This window comes from Mangifera indica, chromosome 14 (assembly GCF_011075055.1).
Source record: "Mangifera indica cultivar Alphonso chromosome 14, CATAS_Mindica_2.1, whole genome shotgun sequence".
In the NCBI taxonomy this organism is placed as follows: domain Eukaryota; kingdom Viridiplantae; phylum Streptophyta; class Magnoliopsida; order Sapindales; family Anacardiaceae; genus Mangifera; species Mangifera indica.
The window spans coordinates 1,688,893-1,716,477 of record NC_058150.1 but is presented as its reverse complement, the minus strand read 5'-3'; the positions used below and the strand labels follow the sequence as shown (position 1 = coordinate 1,716,477).

The following is a 27,585-nucleotide window of genomic DNA, read 5'->3' as shown; positions in this document are numbered from 1 at the left end:
GGTTACACCCAGAAAAGACACAATTGCTGTACTGAAAATCAAATTTATGCTTATTGTATGCCTTTGGGTAGGGATAACAGGCACAACCAAAGCATTTCAGAAAGCCATAGTCAGGTTTAAGCTTTGCTGAGTTTAAAAGGTGAGGTGTATTCAATTACTAGAGAAATCATTCTATTTATAAGTTATACTGAGGTAAGAAATTTTTTCCACCAATATTCTAATGGCGTATCTGCTTGAGCAAGCAGAGTTAGTCCCGATTCTGCTGGACCCCTACGCTTTCTCTTAGTCTTACCATTGCAGTAATGGGTGTGCGGACATGATAAACTATGTGCTATTCCATTTTGTTTGAGGATGCAGAGAGCTCAATGAACCCACCTCCCATATCTGTCTGTAGCGTCTTAATCATTTTATCTAATGAAACCCTTAAAAAACTACAATTCCTGTAATTATATTTCAGTTTAAAAAATGGAAAAACAAAAAAAGGATAGATCCAGAAGAGTTAAATAAAATCATTTCCCCATGGTGGAAATCCTACTGGGCTGCTAAGGAAGCCCAAAAGATCATGGATCATCTTGGACGTCAAAAACAGACGGTTGATGATGGTCAAAATCTGCCGCCAAATTTCTTCGCAAGTTTTTCCACGGGACCATTACTATGAAAAGGTCAACTAATATTTGGAACTTTCTTCGTCTTCAATCTCCTCTCTCTGAACTCATCGACTCATCCAAATGGGTATTTTGAGCAGCTCTGGGTTGGTTAACTGGGAGTCCGAATCAGATCCAGCTGCCAAGGACTTTCTGTTCCTTCCATTCTTTGCTCTCTTCTTCCCCTCTGTCAGGCTCTTTCTTGACACCTACGTCTTTGAGGTATAATTTACTGGCAACTTTGTTAACTGGTTGTATTACTAAAACGAGCTGCTATCTGTTTTATGTTGGCTTATTGGTGTTTCGAATTGAATGTAATTCCATGAGATACTGCATTTTTTTTTTTTTTTATATATATAGTTTATATTTAGAAACTCTTAGTACTTGAATCGGGCATAGATTAAAGTACAAAAGACAGTCTTAGTTGATGATAAGCTGAAAATATGAACTTTTTGACCTACAAAAGGCACAATTCTGGAAAAGATTTGTTTTAAGTATAAATCAGATTGGAGTTTTAACCTAATTCACAATACACATCTATATTATTAACGATGTATATGTTCCTGAATTGTGCATAGATTTACAGGAAATTTTATATTCCCTGTCAACCACTATGCCATGATTTCTATGATGGCTAGGTTATATTGTCAGAACACACCAGGCTTTTAAGGAAATGCGGCATACTAGAAACACATATCTGGCCTTCTAAGGAGTAACATAAATGAAAAGGCTATTTGTCATATCCTGCACGGTTAGCGAATAAGAATCTAGGCTAGCTTACAAGTCTTGAGTCCCTTCGATTATATAGACACACTTTAGGTTTGCATGAAGTCTGACACTATAATTTTACTCATTTTCAGTGTTTTTCTCTTAGCGTCTACTCATCCATTATGAGCGTGTACTATGAACTATATGTTGCATAATATTGTATTTGTTTGAAGCTGATTAATGAATTTAATATTTGATTTCTCTGGAATTACGAAGTATGGTGGTCTGTTTCCGTTTGCTGTTTTTGTTTTCTTTGCTGCACTCTTTTGTGGTTCGAGATTATTAAGTGTTTCTAGCATGTTATCTATTTTTTCTTTTGCAGTTCCTCTTTTCTCAAAATCCTTTTGTTTAATAGGAATCAACTGTTCTTGCTTGTTGCAGAACTTAGGAAAAAGACTGATTTTTGGGAAGGGTCACCCCAAACATGATTTTGGGACAAATATTAAGAGGAAGAAACTCAATAAATTTAAAGAGTCAGCATGGAAATGCGTTTATTTTTTGTCTGCAGAACTTTTGGTACTTTATGTTTCCTATGATGAGCCTTGGTTCACTGATACCAAGTACTTTTGGGTAGGGCCCGGAGATCAGGTTTGGCCTGACCAGAAAATTAAGTGAGCCCCATATCCAAATTGCATATTTTTTGTGAAGAGTAAAATTGATTTTGCTGATTTTTCATCCTTACGTCTGTTGGTATTTTCTAAGGTTCTTATGGATGTCATGTCTGTTCAAGGCAGTTGACTGGCTCTTTTCTTGATGCTCAGATTGAAATTGAAAGGATTGTACATGTATGTTGCTGGATTCTACTCATACTCCATATTTGCTTTGCTCTTCTGGGAAACCAGGCGTTCAGACTTTGCAGTGTCAATGACTCATCATATTGCAACTGTCATTCTCGTTGTGTTGTCTTACATGTTTAGGTGATCCAAGAGGCTCCATCATGAAGATGTTATTTCTTTTATTCATTTATGTTTTATCTTTGCATTAGTCAAGAGTTGAGCTAAATCTTGATTGTTACAGCAAAAGTTTGATGAATAACTTTATTTAAAATGTAAAATGCACTATGCAGAACTTCTCCTGAAAGTCTTGTTTTGATGTATAATTTGTTGCTTTTATTTGCATATTTATGTTGTTTTCTTTCTGTGCCAGGTTCACTCGTGTTGGTTCAGTTGCTCTAGCCCTCCATGATGCCACCGATGTTTTCTTAGAAGTTGGAAAGATATCAAAATACAGTGGCTATGAAAGGATTGCTAACATATCTTTCATTCTTTTTGTTCTCTCTTGGACTATACTTCGCATAATTTGCTATCCACTCCTGGTACTTCGGAGTACAACGTGAGTTCAGCTTTCAGCATGAAAGAAACTCGTTTAACTTTGTTGGATTTCTAGTATCTGATCTTTGATTTTCAAGCACAGGTTGAACAACAGTGAATCAGTAATCGATCTTGATGTTTATAAGATGTACACCATTAACCAGTCAAGATGTTACCATTTTATGCAATAGTTAATATATTACAGTTGCACTCATAATGTCCTGTCTTCGTGTTACTCTGTCTTTTTATGACAGCTACGAGGTTCTTCTAACCTTGGACATGGAGAAGCACATGGTGGATGGGTCCATCTTTTATTATCTGTTTAATACTCTTCTATTCTGCTTGCTTGGAGTCAACATTTATTGGTGGAAGTTAATGCTTGGGATGGTTGTTGAGCAGATCCGGGCAAAAGGCCAGCTTGGTGACGACATTCGCTCAGGTTAGCAGCATCATTTTGGTACATGAATCTTTAGACTCCAAATTTAAACAGTCATATATATATATATATATATATATGCCGGAAGAAGTTCTTGAAAGACGTCATTGTTAAATTGCTATCTTGTCTGGTATTGTGATCCTGAATGGCTTCGTTTTGTTCAGATTCCGAAGGTGAGAATGAACATGATGACTGACCATCAAAAAGGAATAATGAAGTTCATCTAAATCCGTACCAAGGTACTTGAAAGTCACAAATTCCATCATTTTGACACAAATGATATACTTAAAATAATATTTGTTTTGCCTTCATTAATAAGAAGTGTAACATTTTGTTCCTTCACGCAGATGGAACTCAACAAAGGCATGCTCATCATCTCATTTCCACAAGGAATTTGTAGTTTACATTCCTGTAGAGATCCTGAGACACACAAAGAGCCTCAGTTAACTCTCAGACAGACTTCAAGCATAGCCCAAGATTTGGCCTATTTTTTACAGTTGTAGTACTATTATATCAATGGAAGACATTAATATTTCTTGTCACTTGGCATCATGGATACTATTGCAACACATAAATCTGTAAATAATCATGTAATGTGTTTTGTTAAATGAAAACACAGAGTGTGTAAGGAACTTGAATATTTACCACTTTGTAAACGTGTCAACAATTTAATTGAGGTTTTTATTTGTGTCCTCGACACGTAAATAGAAAATATGTAAATTTTACAACAGAGCGTGACAATTCATTTTTTAGTACAACTAACCTGTGGAAATAAACAAACTAAACATATGAAATGTAATTTAAGCCAGTTAGGCACTGATCACAACTGCTAAAATCTGAGTCTCTCTGTAGAGAGCAACCCTTTGGCCCTGTGTTTTAGGATCTTCATATCTGGAAAATCTAGACCAGTTCAAAAATGTTTTATTAGGAAGTATCATTATTGTCAACCCTGGATAACAATACAAGTTAGTGTATAGCCTTTCCATATTTAAGATCACATATTTAACAGAAAATTAAGTTGAGTGTTGTCAAAGTGTCCTACAGCATGGTAACAGCAATCAGGGGCCTTTTGTAAAAGTTATGATGTCTTGGAATTTTTCTTGTCCCTTGATCATTTTCCAGGGATTTCAGTTTTTATATCTTTGGACTGTGGCATGTATGCATTGGCCTTAACAAGTAATGGAGAGACATGTTCATAATCTCCCTATACCTTTTTTAGCATATTGATATTCCACTTGGTGGGGTTACTTGAATAGTTCACAAGATTCTGATACAGGGAAATATTTTATCATCATCACCATGTGAATGTGTTAGAGCTTGAGTGTGCGTGAAGAAGAGAGGAGGAAGAAAGGCAAACTCAAAGGTGCAAGCTGAGAAGCTGACAGACGGCATCAATAATAATAATACTGGTGAGCAAATTATGGGAGCAGAAGGCAGCAATCCTGAAACAGATGGCAACAGTGCTAATAATATTGGTGAGCAGTTTATGGGAGCTCCAGATGGCAGCACTCCAGAAGCGGCAAGGACAGCAGACATACAGCAAAAGTATAGGGACATGTTGGGAAAGAAAGGAACTATGAAAATATTGAATGCTGAGTTGGCATGTAAGGATTGGGGGAGTGGCAGCAAAGAATTAAGCAATAGGGACTTGGAGAGTATGGAGAGGGAGAGGTTTTTGAAGGAAAAAGAAAGGAACAGGGGAGAGACCCAACCTCTCAAAAGCTGGTGAAGTGTTGAGTTTGTGTATTCTGCTTGAGTTGCTTGGTAGTTATTTTTGGTTTTTGGATTATGGAGAGCTGTTGGGAAATTGTCTTTGTTAAACTTATGAGATTGTCATTTTGATTTGTGCATTGTAGAAGTAACGAAAGTGTAATGCCACTCTGGCTTTATTCCTTAGCGTATTATAACAACTGAAATTTTTATCTCTTCCTCTGTTATTTGCAATATCTACTGTTACATTAAAAATAAACAAATACATACACTCAAACGCATATCAGCTCCCACTTGAAATTCTTACCTAGCTGCACCAACAAAAGAGGAGGAACATCCGCTCGGTCGTCGCATCTTCAGGTGCCTATCAGAATGTCAAATTCTTCTACCAGTCATAGTCTTATCACATGCAAAGTATAAACATTGTTTTCTCATTTGGGATATTAATAAAGATGATGGATACTTTGGAGTAACCATTTTGAAGTTCGGCACTGCTGTAAGGAGAGCCCTTTCTTGCCTGCCTCATCAATTGATTATATTTAATTTACCACTAGATTTTTCAGTCTTTTTCCTTTTGCACTCTCTTTGTATTCTTATTTTGGAGAATTCATCCTTCTCTCCTTCTTGTTTAATGTCTCTTCCATTATTGAAAAATTTTCCCTAACTAACAAGAATGAAAACCAGAAAAGTGTTCACAGTCAAAATAACTAAGAGAGAGGAGCATGAGGTCAGAAATTATCCAGGGAGAATATGTCAATTTTTTAGTGTCTCTTTTCTTGAGAATATAATGGCTAGTTTGGTGGCTTTAGTTTTAGGACCACTCACAACCAAATGAGAATCTAAGATTGAGTACTTTTGTGAGTGGAGAAAAAGAGAGCTGAGGCCAGCCAATGGCAATGCTGGTATAGATACTTAATGCAAAAAGAGTGATGTCTAAGTTCAGCTGTGAGGCCTACCAAATGAAGGTTGGGAAAAATTTTGCAGAATGGACGTAGGATAAGAGTACATCAAAGAATTTTGGATCCATCCAGCCATTGAAACTAGGATTCTTTCCATGTTGTTAAGAATTGTTTCTACTTTGTCTCTGGCACATGAAGGGTGAAAAGGTGAAATTGTCTTTTCAAACAACCGAGACTAGGCTTGTCAGCTCTTGTTGATTACTATTGCTTTTCTTGTTTTTGATAGGAACAAAGATTCTGAATGCACGCTTACCTGTTGAATAACTTCAAAGGCCACACACAATGATATAAATGAAGACGTCCGTTTATTTGTTAAGAAAATGTAAAGGCATTGGAGAATGTGGCTTCTTGTTAGAGGTTTGATTCTGACCTGTGATTCCTCCACCCAACAGATAACCCCTATGGAGATTATCTGTCTGATCTGCTTTATCATGATACATTGATCACTTTGCAAAAGCATATTATCTGAATCTGGTCTGCACTTGTGTGGCCTTAAAACTTTTCCATTTGTTACTTCTAACCTGGTTTATTTGACATTAAAGTTCAAATTTAAGATAATTAGGACTGAAGTTTGAGCCAAAATAATGATATGTGATACATAGGCTGTAAGAATTGTACTTCAGGTACAAGGAGTCAGTAACTTGCTGTTCTCAGAGTTTTAGGATAGAATCATGAATGTTGCATAGAAGTTCAAGAATAAAATGCAGGTTTCCTTTAACAAACACACACATGTATTCCCATAAGATGGTCAAGTCAGTGAGTTTATATGTTTACCAAAATTTAGCTAGGGACACAAATGAAGAATGGAGAACTCCCTTTAGCTTTGGAAAGTTTCATTCGAGTTTGGAAATGTTGCAGTATAAAGATAAATTTTGTCTCGCAATGAACAAATACATACTTCATAATGTCATCCAACTTAAAATTTCCAGTTTCTAATCAAGTCTTGAATGTTTTGTACTAGAAACAGTTGGTTGATATAATCTGATTAAGTATGATAAGTAAATATAGATAAATGAAACAAAACTTCACACAGAATGTTGAAAATCATGGTTGAGCAAAAAGTGAGTACTAGGATTTCAATAATCAGTTCCAGAATTCCAGGACTGCCACAGTAGATTTCTGAGCGAAGCATTGGTTGACTTTTCAGGGAGTAAAGCTAACCAATAGCATCGAAAAAATGGATGTGACGAGACAAAAAGAGAGCAAGGGATAAACAAGATGACTTGACCACGAGGAGGAAAGCTCAGCCAAGCTTTAATAAAAAATAGTGGGTACTAGATACTGCAGAGCTTTTTATGTAGCCACCTATCATTTCTCCTTGTTAGGACCCTTTTTCTCATTTCTTTATATGTGAGTGAATGGTAGGATGCTTTATGCACATCTTCACATCAGAAAGGTATAAAGTGTAGCTGCCTTTTAATAAAGAACACTACATACAGAAACTAGATTCTTTACTTCTTGTTGGACTGAACCTTCAGAACATATTTACATCTTGTTTTTTGTTGGTTTGTAATGCAACACGATAGCAGCATAACTGCATATGTACTGGTATATAGAAAAGGTGAAGGCTTGAATATGCAAAGAAGAAGGTATTATTCCCATGTATTAAAGTAGATTGGGATACAGTAATTCAATAATCTGAATTTATTAAGTCATAAACCATAAACTAGAATTGACATTTTTTCCTAATATGATGGAACAAATCCATAGCCATAGTCTTCTGTTGAGAACATCTCACCCACTTCAAAATCCATGTCTGTTTTCCTCACAAACCTTCCTTTGACTCGAGGTCGAGCCTCTGCATAGGCTTTCCTAGAGGCATATCTTATTTTCTTCCCAAATTTCCTTGCTTTTCTTTTCTCTCTGTATCTTAGGACCTTTGCCTCTCTGTTCATAGTAGTAAATTGGAGAGGCATCAGAAGTGAAAATTTTGGGAAGAAGTCAGTTATCCCGTTTGGATATCTCATGTATGAACTAGGTATGTCGCTTATTGTTGTGGTTGGTACGATCCTAGCATTAAAAAAAGACATGGGGACCTGTGTAGAATCAGAGCAGTGACTTCAGAAATGATTATAAATATGACACTTTTTAAGTAACAGATAGTTGGAATATTGGCAGGATTATGTAAGACATGATAACAAGAACTGTGAAATGTAAAAGAAAGAACATCCTATGGAAAAAGTTGCTCATAGAAGTGATTTTTGACCAAAAATGTTTCTGAAATCTCGTACTTTCCTGTATATAAACAATTCTGGCATAACTTCTTTCTTTCTTTTTCTCTTCTTCCATTTAAGGGTAGAGGAAAGCATGATAGCAATTCTTACTTACCCTCTTACCTTTTCAAGAAAAAGCATAGCAGTAATTCTTATCTCTTAGGAAGCTTTGAAAAGGATTATTACTACGTACATGCCACTGAATCCAACAAGTTTAAAAAAGAACCATAAAAAAAAATTCCCGGAACCATGAGAGAAAGTTGAGCTCCTGAATATTATCAATCTTAAATCAAACTGAATGTGCAAGTTAAAAGATGGGAAAGGAAAGGCCCTTCTATGAAGAGACCATATAAAGGATAACGAAGACTCAATATAAGATTTTTTTCAAAGCTGAAAACATAAAAACCATAAACTTCCCTCTAACAGCAACAAGCAAGGTTCACGAATTCAAGTTATTCAACCTTGAGTGGTGAAATGGTATGCAGAGATGCAATAATTTAGAAATCTCACGCTCTGACTACTTGGAGTGTCAATGAAAGCAGCTTTCGAGGCTTCATACATCCTATCGAAGTAAAAGTCATGTTGCTGCTGGTGTTGGTGTTGCCGGTGTCCTTCTTGCTCCTTAAGTTCAAAAGACTGAACCGGCACAATGACATTGCTACCACTATCCCCGCGACAACCGTTGTAAAGCTGCTGCTGATTCTTCTGGTCTTCGTATCGAAGATCAGTACATGAGTTGAAATCGGATTTATCTGGCTCCCTATATGTCAGTCCAACATTAGTCTGGTTTTCACTGTTTTTCTCCGGCTCAAGTAACAACCAAGAATCTGTTTGATCTTCATCAATTTCCTCTTCTGCTGAATCTAAAACCCCACCTGTCAATTCCTCTGGATAACCACATGAGTTTGCATACACTAGACTTGACACAGAAGGCATCGGAATGTGACCAGGCAAAGAGTTGACACAGAGAGAGGCAGCATCAGCCTGGCAGCTGAAAGGTTCCAGTGCTGCATTCTCAGTGAAAGCCCACTCACACTCCTGTAGCAAGGCCATGGAGCTGGCAGCATGAATACGTTCATCGCAGCTGCTGCATAAGTTGGTTGAATCATTAGCTTCACAAGTGTCACAAACACGGACCCAATTGCCAGAATAGCTATCTGCAGCAGAATTCACTTTCAACATAATTATTTTAGAAGGTAGAAGCCCTGAATGAATTCATTTGGTTGAGTAGGAGGGGAAGGTGTGAAGTAGTAGGAAAGGATGGAGTAAGGCACTGTAAGCAAGGGAAAGAGAGAATCCAAAAAGCGGAAAGTGCCAAGGTTTTTCAGTGGTTCAGAGAGCCTGGTGTATGACCTTGTGGCTACCTGTGTTTCCAGGTGGGGTCAATGAATGGTACTAGAGGTTCTGGTGGGGGCTCACTATTTGTTGCTTTCTAAAATCTCCCAACTCACTGATAATTTTCAGTCATAACCGGAGTTAAAAACGATTCTCCTGACTGTTTAAACTGTTTGGTTTAGTGTTCAGTTAAATGTTTTTACAACTGGATTGAATTTCAACTCAGTGAAAAGAATGATTCAATCTAATCAATAGTTAGACTAATTGATTCAGTTAATAGTTTAAAAATAATATTTAAAACAATTTTGTAAACTTAATTTGATGACATGCTCAAAATTGATGGATGAACTCTTGAATTCAAGTTTTCAATAATGATTGTTTTTTAGCTACTCATGTCAAATTCGATTTTTTTCTCAGACCAACTATTTGAACAGTTTGTTTTAATCCATTAGAACCGGTTTTATTGATAGGTGAGTCAGGCCGACCAATCCAATGTGATTTATACAACAATGTCTCAGTTAGAAAATATAATTATTTGTGGCCGAATTGCCCTGAGTGGTTGCCAGACTATGAACCAACTTCGTGTAGGATAGGCCCAACATGAGAACAGACAAAGTCCACTTAAGTGGCAATGACAACTGGTATCAGCAGCACCCATGAAGCTGCCTAATTTTAACATAAAAGACATTGCAGTAATAAGATGCAATGCTCAGTTAATGCTAACTAATCCAGAGACAAAAAAATTAGTGAACATATCGCATATTATTGAGGATTTACTACACAAGTGAATTTTGGTGTGCAACAGAAAAAAATTATAGGCGGTAAAAATTAAATGGTTGCCACAAAACAATACAGTAACAAGACTGCCAAAATTACCTCATAATGCAATTTTGGGGTGCAACATATAGCTTTTAATTGGTATTGTTTTCCCTTCTGTTTCTGCTTCTAACTAGGATAATATTTGCGCTGGCGGACCAACAATTATAGCCCAATCTGCTGCTGAATTTTACTCAGTCGACCACATCAATTTATTGAGAAAATTTTGCAATCAACTTGTCAACATGAATTATGATATCGTCGATGAAGGGGCGAACCGCAGCCTGAGGCTGAAGCAACCATGTAACAAACTTGTGGAGAGCGTCAGGATATGGGGGATTTGGCCCGGCTGGCCATTTTATTTGTGCATTAACAACAGCCAATTGCAGGCTTCCTGCAGACTCTCCCAGTGCATACTCAAATGGAGATACTCCATACCTGGAAAATCAGCCATATTTAACAGGAAAATGTAAATAATGAATGGTGTCTGTATGAAATTACATAGATTAAACTTCAATAAAACAAACCATTTTCCAAAAATTGTCATCGCCAGCAGGATACACATAAATCAATGACATTCACTTTAGTTTCAGCATTCCTTAAACATAGAATTTGATCATTAACTAGGTACATAGATTAAACTTCAATAAAACAAACCATTTTCCAAAAATTGTCATCGCCAGCAGGATACACATAAATCAATGACATTCACTTTAGTTTCAGCATTCCTTAAACATAGAATTTGATCCTTAACTAGGTGTCAGCACAAGTAATTACTTTTTAATAATGTTGAAAGTAACACTGACTGGCATGAAAGCTGAAACCATTAATCATTAATATCTCCTAATTTGCACACACAAACTGATTACACATATAACACCAAAATATCATAAAAAACTCAGCTGGTGTTTTGCCACTACCACATACAGAACTTCCTATATTCAAAAGAGAAAACCTAAGTAACAAACAAGTCTTGACAGTATGCTTCAAGCAATCTATATTCTATTTTTTATATAAGCTTTAATCACAGATGTTAAAAAGAACAAAAGAATGTAGTAAGGATCTTTAACCAAACAAAAAATGGCATGACAGGACCAACAATAAAGTTTCTCTCCATCAAAACACATGTAAAGAGAAGGACCAGTTCTCACATTATTGCATATAAAGTGCATCCTAGTGACCAAATATCAGTTCTCTCATCAATATCTACATGGCTTGGGCAGTCCCACAGCTCAGGAGCCCGGTATGGTGCAGAACAATGTTCAGCTGCCCATTCCTAAACAATAACCACCCAAAGATCAACCATTAGCATGGTATAAGATGATAAAACATTGTTGTCATTTTCAATAGTCAATAAAAAGAGGGAAAAAACATTTGAAAAAGAACTATTAGTACTATAACAATGATTCAGAGAAAGATAACATAATACTGGAAAGAAAACAGAGCAATGAGCACCTGCAACCGCAAAGCTTCCGAACGAGACCGAATTTGCCTTCTTGCAGGCCGAGCACTCCCAAAATCCATCAATATTGCAAGAGGCGGTTGGCCTTTTCTATTAGTAATAAGAACATTACCAGGTTTGACATCATTATGAGCATATGGAGGTTCCAAACCATGCATATGTCCAAGTCCTGCACAAAGCTGTGACAATGATGTTGCTTTGTCAAGATAGATTATAGTAAATGATAATCAACATTTGACACTATATACCTATAAACTACTACCTTCCTAAATTCAGGAGAAGAAAAAAGATTCAAAACCCCTTAAGTTTTCTGCACTGAAAAACCAAAAACTAAATAACTGCACTCCAAACAACACATCCACTTTAGCAGAAAATTGCTGAAGCTCTTAGTGAGAAACAAAAAATAAAAATTAAAAAAACCAATGCAATTCTCCAACATAGAGCAACCTATAAATTCCAACAGTTGCAATTTGAAATATATATGTATATACCCAAGCTAAGAGGATAAAAGACAGTTCTGATAAAATGTATCTAATCAAGGGAGCATTATCAGATTCTTCTGTGGTGGGATTGCAAGAACTCCACAAATTCTACATAGAAATTTGCATCACAGATGGAAAGCTTCTAAGAAACTAGATTCTTATTCACCTGGCGGAAAATTTGAAGAACATCTAAGGTAGAAAAGAATTCCTTCTTAGCTTTCATTGCTTGTGCATTATCCATTAGGGTCCCATCCAAATGAACTGGAAATAATAAGTATGCTTCATGATTCCGTGATCCTTCTTGGTTATCCTAACCAACAAAAGTAAGTCTTTTAGACAAATTCAAAAGCATTAAGTAAAGAAGGCACAGGGATAATACAAAAGGCAGTACAATGTTTCAAGCCATAAGACCTTTAAAATGAAAACCATTAACAATACATCACCATTACTATTAACATCAATTCGACTCCAAGATCAGAAAGGATGCAAGCCCACTGCGTAAGATGAACCTAAACATTCCAAGCTCATTTTAAAAGTTCCCAAAATGATTAACTAGACATTTCAATCAACTGTACACACAACATAAGGCATAGGTTCCATAATAACAGTATTATACCAATAGAATGAACATTTAATCAACTAACTTTGACAGCAACTGACTTGATGCTCATAACAAGATACCTTAATAGAAATTATAGCGTGATCAACCAGCGGAAGAAGATTTCGGTGATTAAATAAAGACGAAACACGAATCTCCTCTCTCACTAACTCCAGCTGCTCATTGTTCTGAATCAAAACTTTCTTCATTGCATATGTTCCATCATCTGCATTGTGGTCAAATTTAAATCAATACCGTAATTAACAAAATTCACTTAATTTTCACTATCATAATCCAAGATCTTCGATAAACTCTATTGCTATATAACAAATCAATCTTCAATCAATTAAGTTCACACAAATGATTCCAAGATTCACAGAATAATAAACAATCGTTCTAGATCCAAGATTCAAATACGGTTACGTCGAATTAAAAAATTCGTTTAACCAAACCGGAGAGGTGAGATGTGTCTTTGACTCTCTTGGTGAGACCACCGGTGGTAATGGACGAGGATTCGGTGATGACTTCTTTGACCAAAAAGACGTAGGAGAATGCACCCTCGCCGAGCTGCCGCAAGATCCTGAACCTGTTGTCGTTTATCCAGACGTCTCCTCCGCCATTAACGGCGTCGTACAGCGAGTTTAAACCAGAAAATGTACACCCCATCCCTCTCTCCCTCTCTCAAGATCTCGAAGGATGCAGAAACTAATGCTCGTTATTTGTGTCACATAATCTACTCTTAATTTTATATGGATTTTAAATCAGCCACCGCGTGCCACATTGAATGTGGCATTTATGTTCTACTAATTTTCAGTGGCCAAACGACTATTTCCCACCCAAGGTATGCTGTAATGACAAGTTTCCCCCCTTTAACTATGGAAATACCAAACACCCACCCATGGCCAGTTAAATTTAACAGAACCCTAACGCCTGAAAATTTTATCTCCTTTTGCCCCCCTAAAGTTTGAAAAAAAAAATTTCCCCCCAGCCTAAGTTTAAGAAAATGGCAGTTTCACCCTAGGGTTTGGTTTTGAAATCTCCGGCGACCTCTCCGGCTCCGTTGCCGACGGCTTCTCCCTCCCGAAGAATCCTCTCCTTCCGGTGATCGGTTTCCTCCCATTTGGAGGTCCGATCGTCGCCGGAAAAGCGGTGGGAGACGAAGAACTTCGTCGGGGAAGACGAAGTTCTTCGTCTTCCCAGACGAAGACGAAACCGTCGTCTTCGTCTTCCCCGACGAAGTTCTTCGTCTCCCACCGCTTTTCCGGCGACGATCGGACCTCCAAATGGGAGGAAACCGATCACCGGAAGGAGAGGATTCTTCGGGAGGGAGAAGCCGTCGGCAACGGAGCCGGAGAGGTCGCCGGAGATTTCAAAACCAAACCCTAGGGTGAAACTGCCATTTTCTTAAACTTAGGCTGGGGGAAAATTTTTTGGGGGCAAAAGGAAATTATATTTTAGTTTATTTTTTAATATTATAGAGAAAATGACAATTTTACCCTTAACCCCGTTAAATTTAACTGGCCATGGGTGGGTGTTTGATATTTCCATAGTTAAAGGGGGGAAACTTGTCATTACAGCATACCTTGGGTGGGAAATAGTCGTTTGGCCAATTTTCAGTCTTCGAAAATTGTAATGACAGCTTGCTTTACTATCCGTCGTCGTTCTGCACGACTGCTATAGAAGTAGTCGACAACATTTTTAGTCATCCTATTGTTTTAAAATATTTTGTGTAATGACTTCTTTACCCCTGTTGTTTAGGGCTCTTCTTAGCAAAGTTCTGAGAAGTCGTAGATTAATGGGTATAATGGTCATTACTCAAAATCTTTATTATTAAAGAATTGTTATAAAAGAAAAAGCGAAGCAAATAACGGTTTCGAATGATGAGCTTTTGAATCTTCTTGCTCTACGCCGACCGTACTGTATCTTCCCCAGCGGCCCAGCCAACTCCGAAACTCACCGGCGATACAAACGGCGAAGTTGAAGTTTTAGGATGGAGGGCTTAGTTTCTCCGAGAACTGTATCGCTGAATCTCAAAGCCAAACTGAAGCCGAAACACGATTACTTCTCATCCTTAATCGTACGTTCCGTTCCAATGGACCCGCATACACGCCACACTGTCGCTGCCTCCATTCGAGCTCAACAGGTAAACCTACTAATGTTCCCTTTGTTGTTTGATTCAACTCAAGAGAAAAAAAATTGACACATCACTGCTAGTTTAGTACCACATAATATCTTGATTACATTACCGGAGCGCTAATGCTCGGTTTTCCCCGGTAGTAAAATTGTTATAATGATCAGTGTTACTATTATTTTGATTTATTTTAATTTGTGTAACTTTGAGTTATATGTTCTCCTTAGCATAGATGAATTTGTTAAGGAGAGTTTTTGTTGGTAGTTTGTGAGTGCAATATTATAGTTTAGTGGGATTTATATGTGATTGGTGAATGTTAACTATGTTTGCATTGTGCTACAACTAGTCTGGTATTGTTACACTAAAGTGTTGTATTGTATTTGTAGGCTGACAGCAAGGATGTGTCAGCTGTAATTTCTCCTGTGAAGAAGGATGTTGAGATTGCTCTTAAAGTGAAAGAGTGGGAACTGGGGATGTTCCAAAATGAGGTAGCTGCTAGCCAAGGTATAAGAATAAGGAGAAGGGCTCCAACTGGTCCTCCTTTGAAATATGCAGGACCCTTTGAATTGCAGATTCAGAATGAGGGCAATACTCCTCTGAACATTTTAGAGGAAATCATATGGCACAAGGATGTTGAGGTTTCTCAGTTAAAAGAAAGAATGCCAATTGATATACTGAAGAAAGCCCTTCAGAATGCTCCACCTGCTAGAGAGTTCATTGGAGCTCTTAGAGCTGCCCATTTACGAACTGGACTGCCTGGTTTGATTGCCGAAGTAAAGAAGGCTTCTCCCAGTAGGGGAATCATCAGAGAGGATTTTGATCCTGTAACGATATGCACATAAAACCAACATTCTCAAAATTTGACGTTCATTAAATTTCATGATTCTCATTCATTTGAGTTCATTGACCATTCTTTTTTCTTGTTTTGTGATTTCTTATTTATCTTGAGCTTTCTCTTGATAGGTTAAAATTGCCCAAGCCTATGAGAAAGGTGGAGCTGCATGCCTCAGTGTTTTGACGGATGAGAAGTATTTTAAAGTATACTTGATTTATGGAGTTCATCTTTTTGAGCAGTCTTGTGGTTAAATATTAATACCAAAGCTAAAAGTTTGCTTCTCTAACTTCATCTTCTATCCTTTAGGGTAGCTTTGAAAATTTGGAGGCAATAAGGAGTGCTGGTGTAAAGGTCTGCTCTGGAATTTGTATTTCTCAGTCTGCAGACTTGGCCATGTGTTTCTCAAAATGAAAATTAGAATAAGTTTGGTTCTAATGCTAGTCAATTTTGCAGTGCCCTCTACTGTGCAAAGAATTCATAATAGATGCATGGCAGATCTACTATGCTCGAATTAAAGGTGCAGATGCTGTTCTACTGATTGCTGCTGTTTTGCCTGATCTTGACATCAGATACATGATTAATGTCTGCAAGATGCTTGGCTTAGCAGCACTTGTGGAGGTACGAATATTGGTTCTTTTATTATTTATTGTATTACAATACTATTTATGCAACTAAGACTGTTTGAGATGGATATTTTATGGTAATGTCTGGTGAAACAAAAAATATTTATCTGTATGAGTTAGATACTTGTTACCAAGCTTAACCCTGTGATTAATAAAGAACTATTCAGATACCATACTCTGAAAATTGGCAATATAAACAGATGATTGAAAATTTTTTATCATCTATTGTTTAATCCTAGGTTCATGATGAGAAGGAAATGGATCGTGTTCTTGGAATAGAGGGCATTGAGCTTATTGGTATCAACAATCGTAACCTTGGTAAGTTTTTCAGTTTTTTCATAATTTCGGTTATATATGGAATTTACAGTCGTCATACTTTAGCTTGACCATTTAAGAAACTCTTACAAGTTGGCTTAGGATACAGATAGCTATATATGCTAACACCTGCAATTATATTTTTTCCTGTCCTCAGAAACATTTAAGGTTGATATTAGTAACACAAAGAAGCTTCTTCAAGGAGAGCATGGCCAAAGGATCCTTCAAAAAGATATTATTGTAAGTTGTCGTTAACTAGTTTTATGACCATTCACCGAACGAGATATGGTGCATATAGTGCAACTTCTCTCCTCATGGTTAAATGTGGTTTTTTTTTTTTTTTTTTTTTACATTTGCTTATCAGTGCTAATACTAACTTCTTTTGGGTTCCTTTCTTTTGGACTCTTCCAGGTAGTTGGTGAATCTGGGCTGTTTACTCCTGATCATATTGCATATGTACAAGCAGCTGGTGTTAAAGCTGTAAGTTTCAGTCATACTTGCTTAACTACAAAATCTAAATTTCTGCACATTTTTATGCCACTAAAGGCAGGAACCTATTGTTTGTATGACCAAAATGTGTATTCTTGTTCATTCTTACCAGTCTTGGACACCTTGCATATTACATGATATTTCCTTAAAGAGGTTGCTTTTACTTTAATCAAAGTGAATTTTTGAATATTTATTTGAATGACTTGAAATTGGTAAACGTATGTACATATCAGAATGCAGTTGTCAAAGTTGAAGCGCTGTGCTTTCTGTTCCTCTATAATTTTTTTCTTGATCGGATGGTAGTTCATTTAAAGATTCATTTTTCAAGGTGAAGGATGAATACTAACAAATTTGGCTTTGTTTAAGAGAGGAATCAAAAGCTAGTTAAGAGAAAAAAGACTTCCTACCTGCTAGGATTCATATTTTTACTTCAAACAGTTTTTCATGTTCAACCATGAATCTATCCTGTGTTAGGTGAATATTGCAAGATATGCAAACATAGGTCATCTTGATTCTATAATCTACATGTTTTGAAAATTATATAATTCAATTGTGTGACCTTGCAGGTTTTGGTTGGGGAGTCAATTGTGAAACAAAGTGACCCTGCAGAAGGAATAACTGGACTATTTGGTAAAAGCATTTCTCTATGAGCTGATAGTAGAAAGGTTAAGTAGCTACATTCTTGCTCTTTTTTGGATTAAATATGACTCAGGCATTGAAAAATCGCATCTGCTGCCCATACTGCATTAGTATTATCTGGCTTCCCTTTTCTTCTTTGAATTTGTAGTTTCTAGTTTAACAATGTACTGTATTTATGAATTTTCAATCAATACTTGGTCTATGAGAGCTGGAGGCAAAATCCGAGTAATGCACTTGTGCTGATAATCAAACTGTGGATATATTTGAAATCATATAGTGTTTATATCTTTATTAGATAAAATGGAAACTTCCTTTGCATTTATAATTGTTATTGAACCATAATTCATAGTTTACTTCAGCGGCAGCAGCTCAGGATTCCACCAGAGTTGAGCTATGCAACAGCAGTAGGAATGGCCGGTTGTTGCTGAGTAATGCAATGAATATTTCCACCTGCCAAAAATATCTCCCTTGCATTCAACTCCTACCACCTGAGCCGAACAAACATTTAATAACTTCATCCATGGGGAAAAATATACAAAGATTGTAGATTCGACAAATAAAATATTAGTCTGTTTCACTTTATGTAGGATTTGATTTACAAAGATTGTAGAAATGATGTGTATTTTACAGAATCACTTGCTTCATGATATGGGAAGACTTGGGACAACACGCAAACAGCTTCATCATCCCATTTTTTTTGTCTCCGAACTGTGGTGTGATGATTCCTTCATTGTCGATGTAGAAATTTACACATGAAGCAGCAAATCTTGTACCAGAAGTCCTGGTTAGCCTCACCAACCCGAAGCCAAAACATTATAGTGCAGAAACTGATGCACTACAAGATTTTTCTTTCACTCTTCGCACACAGATCAGATAATGATTGATGGGAAAAGCGTCATTACTGATTTGAATTCCTGTGTCTAAAGTTCAGAGAATTCCTGAAATGGAACAGTTAAAGAAGTTACAAGCCCTATTTTGCAGTAATAAATTTGGAAAATTTCACAAATTTTATATAAAGCTAGCTTTGAATGTACATTAAAGAGGGATAGATGCAGAGGCATGAAACACATAGGACTCAAAATAGCTGCCTAAATAAGGCATAAAGTGGCTGCTTCTTTGTTTATCATATAAAGTGGCAAGGATAATTTAATTAGATGTTTAAAACTATAAAGTTTTATTGGGAGTTTTATTATATCTAATTTCCGACCTTTTGCTCCGGTGGAATTAGAGAGAACAGAAAAGGCTTCCACAGGCTGCTCATACTGAAAATCTGTTTCATCATCAGTCCAAGACCCGAAAATAAAAAAAACTGCACCAGGCTTTGCAAATGTTAGCGCAATCTATATCAGGAAAACAAATAACAAAAGAAACATCATTTGATATTAAGAATATAGTTAGGGTTGGATTCAAATTGAGTCTGTTTAAATTTGAGTTCAATTTAAACGAGCTTAAAATGAGTCAATTCTATGCAAGCTCAAACGAGCTTGAACTCGAATTACTTATCAAATTTACGAATTAAAAATTTTGATGTAAAACGACGTCGTTTTAACTAATATGTATTAAAATAGCATCATTTTAATAACGAATTAGTTAAAAGTTTGAGCTTAAAGCGAGCTAAATCGAATTCGAACTGAGTTTATGTTTAGCTTTAACAAGTTCGAACTCAAATTCAAACTCTATTATATGTAAACTGAGTTGAGTTTAAATTTGATTCAATTCGAATCTAACCTTGAATATAACCCTGAATCATTCAAGCTTGTCTCAGTAACCCTGATATTTTCTGGTAGCTGACTTTTGTGCATTTTCCAACTGAGAATGCTACATAATAAAACGACTGAACTCATTAAGAAATGTGTGAAAGACATGTCCATCATGTGCTACTTCCACCAAACTGAGCAGCAATTGCACACCCACTCACGGGCTCAAACTTCGAGATTGGTGTTGCTACCTTAGCAAATACTTTTTGGGCGTAAACTGTAGATATATTAACTTCATACTGTTTAACTACTTATGAACAAATCGTACGTTCAATCTTGTGACTGAAACGAAATTAAAATAAGAACTTGTTCCAGAGAGGAACTCAGAGATCGACAACTAGCTGTACACTTACAAGTTGAACTAGTGAAAATATGCATCTTCTCTTCTGAAATCTCTCAGAAAGATGGAAAGAAAGCAATAACTTACTTTTACGAGATTCAAAGCATGGACAAGGCAAGGCAAGGCACAGCACGGTTACAGCATGATATATTAAGGTTTTACAGCAACTTAAATGCTGGACAATTATCGAATCTGTCAAATAAATGATTGACCAGATGACTATCCAATGATCGGTGGGTCAATAATGTTGCCGGGATACTGTCGTATTACCTCTGGTAATGTTATTGGGGTTTAAAAGTTGGAAGATCGCAATCTCCTGGACTCTGGTCAACCCTCGGATGGTGGCCCGCCACCATTAAAGATACTGGGGCTAAAGTCTTAGCCTGTTGTGATTTGGAACCTGATTCTTTGTTCCCCACTAACAATGAAGCTGTTCATTTATTTTTTATTTAAAAAGGGGGTCGAAAAAGACAAGACGTTGAAGTGCTCCATACTTGCCTACTCAATATTTTGTCTTTGTGGTTATATCCAAACTACGTGTTCCAGTCCTTACAGCTCCTTCTGGTTCCATCCAATAACATCTCAACACACAACAATCCCAGCACCTCCCACAGTAATCCAGAAACATCTGGCCAATTTAATTCCGGGCAACTCCAGAATTCTCACTGTTGATTAATCAAACAGGTACACCCCCTCAACTTATGAGGTTTGGTAATATTTTTTATTACATGTTTCATGCTGATCTTGGTTCTTTCATTTGCCTTTTTCCACTTCTGGGTAATTTATATTCTGAATTCTACCTTCTGGTTATTGGTTGTTTTGTTTTGTTCTTGTTGTTGGAAATTCGGTTGCTTGGGCGTGTAGTTTGGTGCATGCAAGTCCAGATAATATGTTGGCAATAATTTTTCTTCGCTTGTTTCATTAAATTCTTGTATCTTCTCTGTTGATTTTTTTGTTGTATAATTGTGTCTTCTAGTTGGTTAAAATTGAGTCATTCAACATGACTATGAAAATGCGTCTAGCTATCTTATTTTTCTTGTTTACTGGTTGGTATTTGTATGTATGTTGAATTTGTTGTATTGTGTAAAATTTAAAGTTCATGATCTTACTAATTGTTACTTGGGACGTGGATTCCGCTTATTCATCGAAAATGAGCTTTTTGTTTTTTACTTCTGTATGGTGCTTTTTGCTCTGTTATTAGGGATGAATTAACCATTTAGGAATTTTATCTAAATTTTCTATTTGAAAATCACCAAAAGCTCGTTGCCTTGAACCATTATTTTGTTCAGTTTTTTGCTATGTTATGTGTTGACTCATAACTCGTTACGTGTTGACTCATAACTCATCAGTATTTCTGCTTGTGTATCCTGTGAAAGCTTTAGAGATTTTTCTGTATATGCAGTTAAAAGCTTTCTGATTCAGCTATATCTGTGGGGAAAATAGAAGCAACAGTAATTACAAAATGTTGGCTCAATGCAAAATTATTAGGTGGGATGGTCTTTCCACATTTGTTGTATGACTGGGCCATACATGTGTATCACTATGTTCCCCTAGCATCATACTCTACGTAGCAATCAAATTTGGTAGGTATCCATTGTTAATTATTGTATATATTTTCCGATTGTGGTTGTTGATGTGGTGAGTGTCCTATCTGATAATTTCTTTGCCAACTGTATAATTTTTTCTTTAATAGCATGGGCGCAGGTTGGAAGAAAAATCATTGTTTGAATATGTTTTTACCTATGTAAATGAATTTTATTCGTTGTTCTCCGATTTGTGTTTTGCCAAAATCATTTACTTTAAGTTTAAACTGTTTTCTACCTGCAGTGTATCAGGTTATATATATTTTAGCTCTAAAATGGCTCAGGACACATCTTCTAGTGCTGATTCACCTCGGAGACGTTCTGGTCTCTTGCGAGATCAGGTTCAATTGGTTAAGAAAAAGGACTCTGATCGCTATGAGATTGTTCCAATAGAAGAGCAACTGTCATTTGAGAAAGGTTTTTTCATAGTCATTCGTGCATGTCAGTTGTTGGCTCAAAAGAATGATGGAATAATTTTAGTCGGATTAGCTGGTCCCTCGGGAGCTGGAAAGACTGTTTTTACTGAGAAGGTGCTCAACTTTATGCCCAGCATTGCTGTCATAACAATGGACAATTACAATGATTCCAGTCGTATCATTGATGGCAACTTTGATGGTAACTTCAAATTCTTTCATGTTGTCTGGGATTCGATTAAGTGCTGAATATTCAAGTTTAAAATGGTTACTTCAGAAGCCTTTTGAACTTGAGGATAATGAAGTCATGTTAATCCATATTTGAGCTTTTCAGTTCATTCAAGATAATGTTTTTAGTATTATATTTCAGATGATAGAACTATGACGCTAAACTGACTGTTTTAAGCTTATATATGTGACTCCTTCCTGCACCTGCTTTGAGCTCATAATACCAAGAAACAAAGGTATTATAGAAATTATTGGATCCATGCCTCCTATGGTTCAAGAGTGGATTGTGAAATCTCAGGGTAGATGTGTTTAGATGGACAATCTTGGATTTGAGATGATCAAAGCTTTTAAAATGTTGACTGCATTGTAAAAGGAATCTGCTTGTCAAATGTATTATTCAAATGCCTCAAATATGCTGAGTTATTTAAGACATACTTGATTTTTTGATACCTTTCATTTACTCTATATATTTGAGATCATCATAGGAATAATACATTTCACTTTCTTTTCATCTGTCGCTGATCTCATAAACATCTTTTGATTGTTTCTCTGGAAAGTGTTATTTAAGTTTGTTTAGCTCCTCTGTATTTTCCAGATAGATTTTTGAGTAAGATGATTGAAGATGAGGGAAGGATGCATGGTAGAGCTCTAATTGGTTAGTGTTTTGAAACAGACCCACGCTTGACAGACTATGACACACTGCTTGAAAACATACATGGCTTAAAAGCAGGGAAAGCCATTCAAGTCCCAATATATGACTTCAAGTCTAGTTCCCGCACAGGTTACAGGTGGTTTATCTCTCTTTTATCTATTCTATAAGACTCAAAAATCTCTTAAAGATGTTTGTTCCAATCTCTTTACAGACCAAACATGATGGGATGAGGGAGTGAAACAACAGAAAAAACTATACAAAAGTATACAGGCATTAGTTGATATGGAAACCACAAATACCACTATTCCACTTCATCTCCTGTTTATGTGAACTTTTACTTATATGGTAGCTCATATGTTAGTTTCGCTGGTTCATACTTCTCAATCATCTGTTTGCTTCATTTACTGTGCTTTTTTACCTTGAACCAAAAATCAAGTACTTATCTACAGTTAATGCTCAAAATCCATGGTCGTTTTGATGCTTTTAATAGGACAGTTGAAGCCCCTAGCTCCCGCATTGTGATTATTGAAGGCATCTATGCTTTAAGTGAAAAACTGCGGCCTTTCCTAGATCTTCGCGTATCTGTCACAGGTGGAGTTCATTTTGACCTTGTTAAGCGAGTTTTACGTGACATTCAACGTGTTGGCCAAGAGCCTGAAGAAATAATCCACCAGATCTCTGAAACAGTATTTTCTCTCATCACTTGTTAAGATAATTTTCTCTAAGCCATCTGACCGAGTTTCCTCCTTCAGTGTGTTTCCAATTGTAATTGCACTATTATCATCAGCTTCCTTTCTGCAGGTATATCCGATGTACAAGGCTTTTATTGAGCCAGATTTACGAACAGCTCACATTAAAATTATCAACAAGTTTAATCCCTTCACAGGATTTCAGAATCCCACTTATATCTTAAAGGTTCATATTCATAATCTTTCTCGGATAAAGATTTTGTGGTTTGTGGTAAAAAAGTGTCATGTTGAGACATTTTTTTTCGACTAATTCTAGCACTGATTGCTTTCTATCCTATAGTCAACAAAGCAAGTGACCGTGGATGAAATCAAGGCCGTTATATCTGAAGAACACACAGAAACTACAGAGGAAACTTATGACATATATCTTCTGCCTCCTGGTGAAGATCCTGAAGCGTGTCAATCATATCTGAGGATGAGGAACAGGGATGGGAAATACAATCTCATGTTCGAGGTTGGATGATTGTTAATTTAAGCCCCTTCTTTGGCTAATGTATGTGGTAGAAAATAAGCCTAGTCACTGATGAGAACTTAACAGCATTTAGTGAATCTATTCATATATCTTTTACCGGCGGTTCTGATGTCATGCCATCCATGATAATGCACACGGGAGCCCTTTTTTCTGTTTCCTAAGGTTTAGTGGACAGTTCATCAGGATTTTTTTGTGATCAGACATTTTTTTTCTTTTATTAGTGCATATATTGGATGATGCACTTTTTCTCTTAGCGTATACGTGTGTAGGGAGAAAATGTGCTCCAACGGCTTGATTATTATTGCTACAAGGAAAAAAATTATGTATGCTTTTTGAAGAAATTTCTAAATAACTTCAAGTTTTGAACAATTGAAACAGCATTCTTTCCCTGTATTAGTATAGTCCTTTCAGTGTAAAGATATATAATTATATACTGGGATAACAGAAATCTATAAGTCAGTGGCATCATTAAGAGTTTATCTTAGTAGTCTATAGACGGTTGTACAAGTGAGTGAAGAAAATTTGAAGGTTCTGACCAGTTTTCCTTTTTCTCAGGAATGGGTTACAGATAGTCCATTCATAATATCACCTAGAATAACTTTCGAAGTTAGTGTGCGTCTTCTTGGAGGACTGATGGCTTTGGGATATACAATTGCGACTATACTGAAAAGAAGCAGCCATATCTTCTCAGATGGTAGGGTCTGTGTGAAAACTGATTGGTTAGAACAACTTAATCGCAAGTATACTCAGGTACGAATTTATCTAATGCCTATATTTGTTGGACTTTCTTCCTATGTTATGGTGTCAGGATCTTATCTTTTCATACTTCATTATGCTGGACTAGTCTGTCTTTATCTTGATCCTGAATAATGTTTCATTGCTAATATTATTCGATGTATTTACCATGGTAACTCTAAAGTGTTCTTTTAGATGTATTACATAACAATTTCTCCAGCCAAAATTCTGTAATTGTTATGTAACACATTCAAAGGTTATCCATATAATTATATTTTCTATCAACTCTGTGGGTTTCTAGAGGAATGTTGCAAAAGTTTGAATGAACTAAATCTTTGCTTATCTTGGAATAAAGGTGCAAGGAAAAGATCGTCTTTATGTTAAATCCATCGCAGAGCAGCTGGGGTTGGAAGGTTCATATGTTCCTCGCACTTATATAGAACAAATTCAGCTGGAAAAACTTGTGAATGATGTTATGGTATGATCCTTACAGCCGATTATCCATTTTCTGCAACATTTGTCTGCTGTTAATGTGATTAACCTGCAGGCATTGCCAGACGATTTAAAAACAAAGCTCAGCATAGATGATGAAATGGTTTCAAGCCCTAAAGAAGCCCTTTCCCGGGCCTCTGCAGACCGGAGAATTAAGTATCTCAGCCGGTATTATCAGTTCCTCACAAAAATTTGATATATCTGCTATATTGACTACATAATCTCCCATATTTTGAAGGAAAACATTTTCAATTTCTCTGTTACAAGTATGTCTGAAGGGCATTGATAAAATTATCTTTAAAAATTTTGGAAAATTATGGAATTGATTTGTTCCTTCCAAAATATATGTGTAATGGCAGTGGTATATCACCTTCATTTTCAAGTCAACCAGACAAGAATATATCTAAGCTAGATAGTGTTGCTGTCAATAATAGAAGGTTTGATGGAAGGACACTAGAATCACCAGCCTCAGTTGCAAACCAGGTCAGTAAAATATATACTTTGAAGGATTTTATGGCTACTGCATTATCTATCTCCACAGATTCAATGTTCTAGCCTTCTAGCTTGGTGTGAGTAGAATTAGAGTTCTGTATAATTCCCTTTTTTTCTTTTTTTTTTGGTAAAGAAGGTGTTATGGCCATCACATTCACCCAAGTTGCTTAATGACTGCAAAACTTATTATTATTTTTTTACGTGTTCTTTGTTCCTTCTGGAAAATGGTTGGGTCTCTTACCTCTCTGCTTAATACTTCTGCCTTCATAGCAGAATATAGCAGAATTTTAAATTTAGTTTTCATTTATTTCTGGATTATTTCAGGGAGTCATTAATCAACTCTCTGAGCAAATTTCTACACTGAATGAGAGGATGGATGAGTTCAAATCTCGTGTTGAAGAGCTAAATTCCAAGTTCTCAATCAGAAAAGCTTCAGCTAGCCAACAAAACTTAGCTCTGCCGGCTGAAACCTGCAATGGCTCTGGATCCACTTCTCTCTTCATGACTGGCTTGGCAAATGGTTCATTAACTGGTTCTCTGCTTCCCAATTCATCATCTTCTTCCCAACTGGCTAGGGACACCGCACTCATGGATGAGGTACCACAATGAATCTAATCTCTATTTTAATGCAAGAAAAATAATCACAGAGAGAGAGAGAGATTAAAAATATGGTGAATAATGAGAACCTTGAAGAAAAAGAAATTTCTACTAAAACATCATGCTGTATATGATTTTGTTCCTAATCTGATTGTTTATGCTGATTTTCTACTTGTTTTCAGAATTTAAATACCTTATATTACATTAAGACTGTCATAGGATATTGGATGCAGTGCTGAGTAAGGTAATCAAAGTATTGAACTTGGACATGTGAGACATGGAGTTTATTTATTTCTGCAATAGACCATGAATGCACCCTTGACCAATGTTACTGACTAATTCTTTTCTTAGATACTAAAGAGAGTAGCACAGCAGAATTTTTTTTTTTTTGGCTGATTTTTAGACCGTCACATGAAGGTGGCTGTTCTCTTACTACTCCATGTCTCAAAAGAATAGCGTAAAAGAACTATCATACATCACATAATTTTTATGGAGCAAAGACTGGATATAATATACCTTCATGATTCTTCAATTTTTCTTCATCCGACAGAAGTCAGGTAATGCTACTGGTATAATATACCTTCATGATTCTTCAATTTTTGTTTACAGTTTGTTTCTTATCAGGTTTTATTCTTCTGATCACAGATCCTCCCATTATGGTCACTTTGTATGAGATAAATGTCCAACCTATATGAACACTTCTTTTTTCAGTATTGTTTCTCTTGGACAATTTGTTGAATCAATAAAACTCAACTTGTTGATTTAGAGATGTGGGACTTCACCATTGATACCATGTTCCCTGAACAGGTTCTGCTAATAGCTCGCTCACAACGTCAAATTTCGCTTCAATTAGACAGTATAAGCAAAAATCTTCATGAATATATGGTAGAAAGGTCTCGACAAGACAGAGCAGATCAGGCAAGCTGGACAATCGATGTTGACTCAATCTGCGTCCCTCTGATTGTAACTTTTGCGATTGGTGGTATCTGTATCTTCCTTCTTAAGGGTCTCACGTTTCAGAAATGATCAGTATGCTAATGTTCAGACTGCAATAATTATGTAGTTTTGCTTATGTCTGTCGTGATATTATACTTTACAGAGTGAGAGATTGCCCAAAGAGCACTTAGCTTTCTGGGTTTTTTAATCTTCAATGTATTTGAACTCGATAAGAACCAAATATGCTTGTAAAATCATACCCTGCGATTCTGCAAAGAGTAATAAGCAATTGCAAATCCTTTTCTTAGTACAGTCGGCCAAACAAGGCATTGGCAAGCTTAAGTGCATCTGATTTTGATCGCTTTTAAAATGCA

General features: G+C 36.4%; 5 protein-coding genes across 19 annotated transcripts; 3 read left to right on the top strand and 2 right to left on the bottom strand.

Annotated features, from left to right (window-relative positions):
• The first annotated feature begins 498 nt into the window (after window positions 1-498).
• LOC123195717 (ceramide synthase 1 LOH3-like) lies at window positions 499-3,886 on the top strand. 2 transcript variants are annotated; one of them, XM_044609528.1, is made up of 7 exons: window positions 499-866; window positions 1,794-2,023; window positions 2,174-2,329; window positions 2,559-2,744; window positions 3,122-3,161; window positions 3,323-3,397; window positions 3,506-3,886. In XM_044609528.1, exons 1-6 carry the CDS (start codon window positions 729-731, stop codon window positions 3,383-3,385), a joined length of 813 nt encoding a protein of 270 aa, XP_044465463.1. In that variant the 5' UTR covers window positions 499-728; the 3' UTR covers window positions 3,386-3,397; window positions 3,506-3,886. The 2 variants fall into 2 exon arrangements, with proteins under 2 accessions (XP_044465463.1, XP_044465462.1); XM_044609527.1 differs by having other exon boundaries at window positions 518-866; window positions 2,977-3,161.
• A 3,517-nt stretch (window positions 3,887-7,403) lies between these two features.
• LOC123196591 (zinc finger protein HD1-like) lies at window positions 7,404-9,589 on the bottom strand. Its single transcript, XM_044610647.1, has 2 exons — window positions 8,551-9,589; window positions 7,404-7,863 (listed from the first exon to the last, which is right to left on the bottom strand). Exons 1-2 carry the CDS (start codon window positions 9,220-9,222, stop codon window positions 7,513-7,515), a joined length of 1,023 nt encoding a protein of 340 aa, XP_044466582.1. The 5' UTR covers window positions 9,223-9,589; the 3' UTR covers window positions 7,404-7,512.
• Window positions 9,590-9,798: 209 nt separating this feature from the next.
• On the bottom strand, window positions 9,799-13,525 carry LOC123196590 (serine/threonine-protein kinase 16-like). Of its 2 annotated transcripts, XR_006497707.1 has the most exons (7): window positions 13,186-13,525; window positions 12,817-12,959; window positions 12,302-12,445; window positions 11,647-11,832; window positions 11,343-11,467; window positions 10,252-10,629; window positions 9,799-10,041 (listed from the first exon to the last, which is right to left on the bottom strand). XR_006497707.1 is itself a non-coding variant. In XM_044610646.1 (6 exons), the coding sequence occupies exons 1-6, from the start codon at window positions 13,397-13,399 to the stop codon at window positions 10,404-10,406; spliced, it is 1,038 nt and encodes a 345-aa protein (XP_044466581.1). In that variant the 5' UTR covers window positions 13,400-13,525; the 3' UTR covers window positions 10,119-10,403. The 2 variants fall into 2 exon arrangements, 1 of the variants encoding a protein (XP_044466581.1); XM_044610646.1 differs by lacking the exon at window positions 9,799-10,041 and having other exon boundaries at window positions 10,119-10,629.
• Window positions 13,526-14,601: 1,076 nt separating this feature from the next.
• LOC123195488 (indole-3-glycerol phosphate synthase, chloroplastic-like) lies at window positions 14,602-18,467 on the top strand. Of its 7 annotated transcripts, none has more exons than XM_044609212.1 (10): window positions 14,602-14,876; window positions 15,251-15,688; window positions 15,828-15,902; window positions 16,006-16,050; window positions 16,153-16,317; window positions 16,562-16,640; window positions 16,795-16,877; window positions 17,049-17,117; window positions 17,693-17,756; window positions 18,125-18,467. In XM_044609212.1, the coding sequence occupies exons 1-10, from the start codon at window positions 14,724-14,726 to the stop codon at window positions 18,310-18,312; spliced, it is 1,359 nt and encodes a 452-aa protein (XP_044465147.1). In that variant the 5' UTR covers window positions 14,602-14,723; the 3' UTR covers window positions 18,313-18,467. The 7 variants fall into 7 exon arrangements, with proteins under 7 accessions (XP_044465147.1, XP_044465148.1, XP_044465149.1 ...); XM_044609213.1 differs by having other exon boundaries at window positions 14,608-14,876; window positions 18,134-18,467; XM_044609214.1 differs by having other exon boundaries at window positions 14,608-14,876; window positions 18,115-18,303.
• Window positions 18,468-20,337: 1,870 nt separating this feature from the next.
• On the top strand, window positions 20,338-27,521 carry LOC123196125 (inorganic pyrophosphatase TTM1-like). 7 transcript variants are annotated; one of them, XR_006497609.1, is made up of 14 exons: window positions 20,339-20,546; window positions 21,265-21,350; window positions 21,690-22,060; window positions 22,760-22,874; window positions 23,229-23,424; window positions 23,540-23,653; window positions 23,768-23,941; window positions 24,515-24,709; window positions 25,050-25,172; window positions 25,242-25,354; window positions 25,546-25,669; window positions 26,003-26,275; window positions 26,693-26,832; window positions 26,921-27,521. XR_006497609.1 is itself a non-coding variant. In XM_044610012.1 (13 exons), exons 2-13 carry the CDS (start codon window positions 21,325-21,327, stop codon window positions 26,512-26,514), a joined length of 1,881 nt encoding a protein of 626 aa, XP_044465947.1. In that variant the 5' UTR covers window positions 20,338-20,546; window positions 21,265-21,324; the 3' UTR covers window positions 26,515-26,686. The 7 variants fall into 7 exon arrangements, 6 of the variants coding, with proteins under 6 accessions (XP_044465947.1, XP_044465948.1, XP_044465943.1 ...); XM_044610012.1 differs by lacking the exons at window positions 26,693-26,832; window positions 26,921-27,521 and adding an exon at window positions 26,458-26,686 and having other exon boundaries at window positions 20,338-20,546; XM_044610013.1 differs by having other exon boundaries at window positions 26,693-27,521.
• Window positions 27,522-27,585: the final 64 nt, after the last annotated feature.

What these genes read in the sequence shown, in the direction of transcription:
- LOC123196590 (XM_044610646.1), bottom strand. Translation starts at nt 13,399, where the DNA reads ATGGGGTGTACATTTTCTGGTTTAAACTCGCTGTACGACGCCGTTAAT. An exon ending in ACGCTATAATTTCTATTAAG is followed by an intron (nt 12,446 to 12,816) that starts GTATCTTGTTAT and finishes TTTGTTGGTTAG; the next exon opens with GATAACCAAGAAGGATCACG. An exon ending in TGCACTTTATATGCAATAAT is followed by an intron (nt 10,630 to 11,342) that starts GTGAGAACTGGT and finishes CTGATTTTCCAG; the next exon opens with GTATGGAGTATCTCCATTTG.
- LOC123196591 (XM_044610647.1), bottom strand. Translation starts at nt 9,222, where the DNA reads ATGTTGAAAGTGAATTCTGCTGCAGATAGCTATTCTGGCAATTGGGTC. An exon ending in ACACTCCAAGTAGTCAGAGC is followed by an intron (nt 7,864 to 8,550) that starts GTGAGATTTCTA and finishes GATTCTACACAG; the next exon opens with GTCCCCATGTCTTTTTTTAA.
- LOC123195717 (XM_044609527.1), top strand. Translation starts at nt 729, where the DNA reads ATGGGTATTTTGAGCAGCTCTGGGTTGGTTAACTGGGAGTCCGAATCA. An exon ending in TTGACACCTACGTCTTTGAG is followed by an intron (nt 867 to 1,793) that starts GTATAATTTACT and finishes TGCTTGTTGCAG; the next exon opens with AACTTAGGAAAAAGACTGAT. An exon ending in TGGCCTGACCAGAAAATTAA is followed by an intron (nt 2,024 to 2,173) that starts GTGAGCCCCATA and finishes CTTGATGCTCAG; the next exon opens with ATTGAAATTGAAAGGATTGT.
- LOC123196125 (XM_044610008.1), top strand. Translation starts at nt 21,325, where the DNA reads ATGTTGGCTCAATGCAAAATTATTAG. An exon ending in AACTTGTGAATGATGTTATG is followed by an intron (nt 25,173 to 25,241) that starts GTATGATCCTTA and finishes ATTAACCTGCAG; the next exon opens with GCATTGCCAGACGATTTAAA. An exon ending in ACACCGCACTCATGGATGAG is followed by an intron (nt 26,276 to 27,082) that starts GTACCACAATGA and finishes TTCCCTGAACAG; the next exon opens with GTTCTGCTAATAGCTCGCTC.
- LOC123195488 (XM_044609212.1), top strand. Translation starts at nt 14,724, where the DNA reads ATGGAGGGCTTAGTTTCTCCGAGAACTGTATCGCTGAATCTCAAAGCC. An exon ending in CCTCCATTCGAGCTCAACAG is followed by an intron (nt 14,877 to 15,250) that starts GTAAACCTACTA and finishes TTGTATTTGTAG; the next exon opens with GCTGACAGCAAGGATGTGTC. An exon ending in GCTTAGCAGCACTTGTGGAG is followed by an intron (nt 16,318 to 16,561) that starts GTACGAATATTG and finishes GTTTAATCCTAG; the next exon opens with GTTCATGATGAGAAGGAAAT.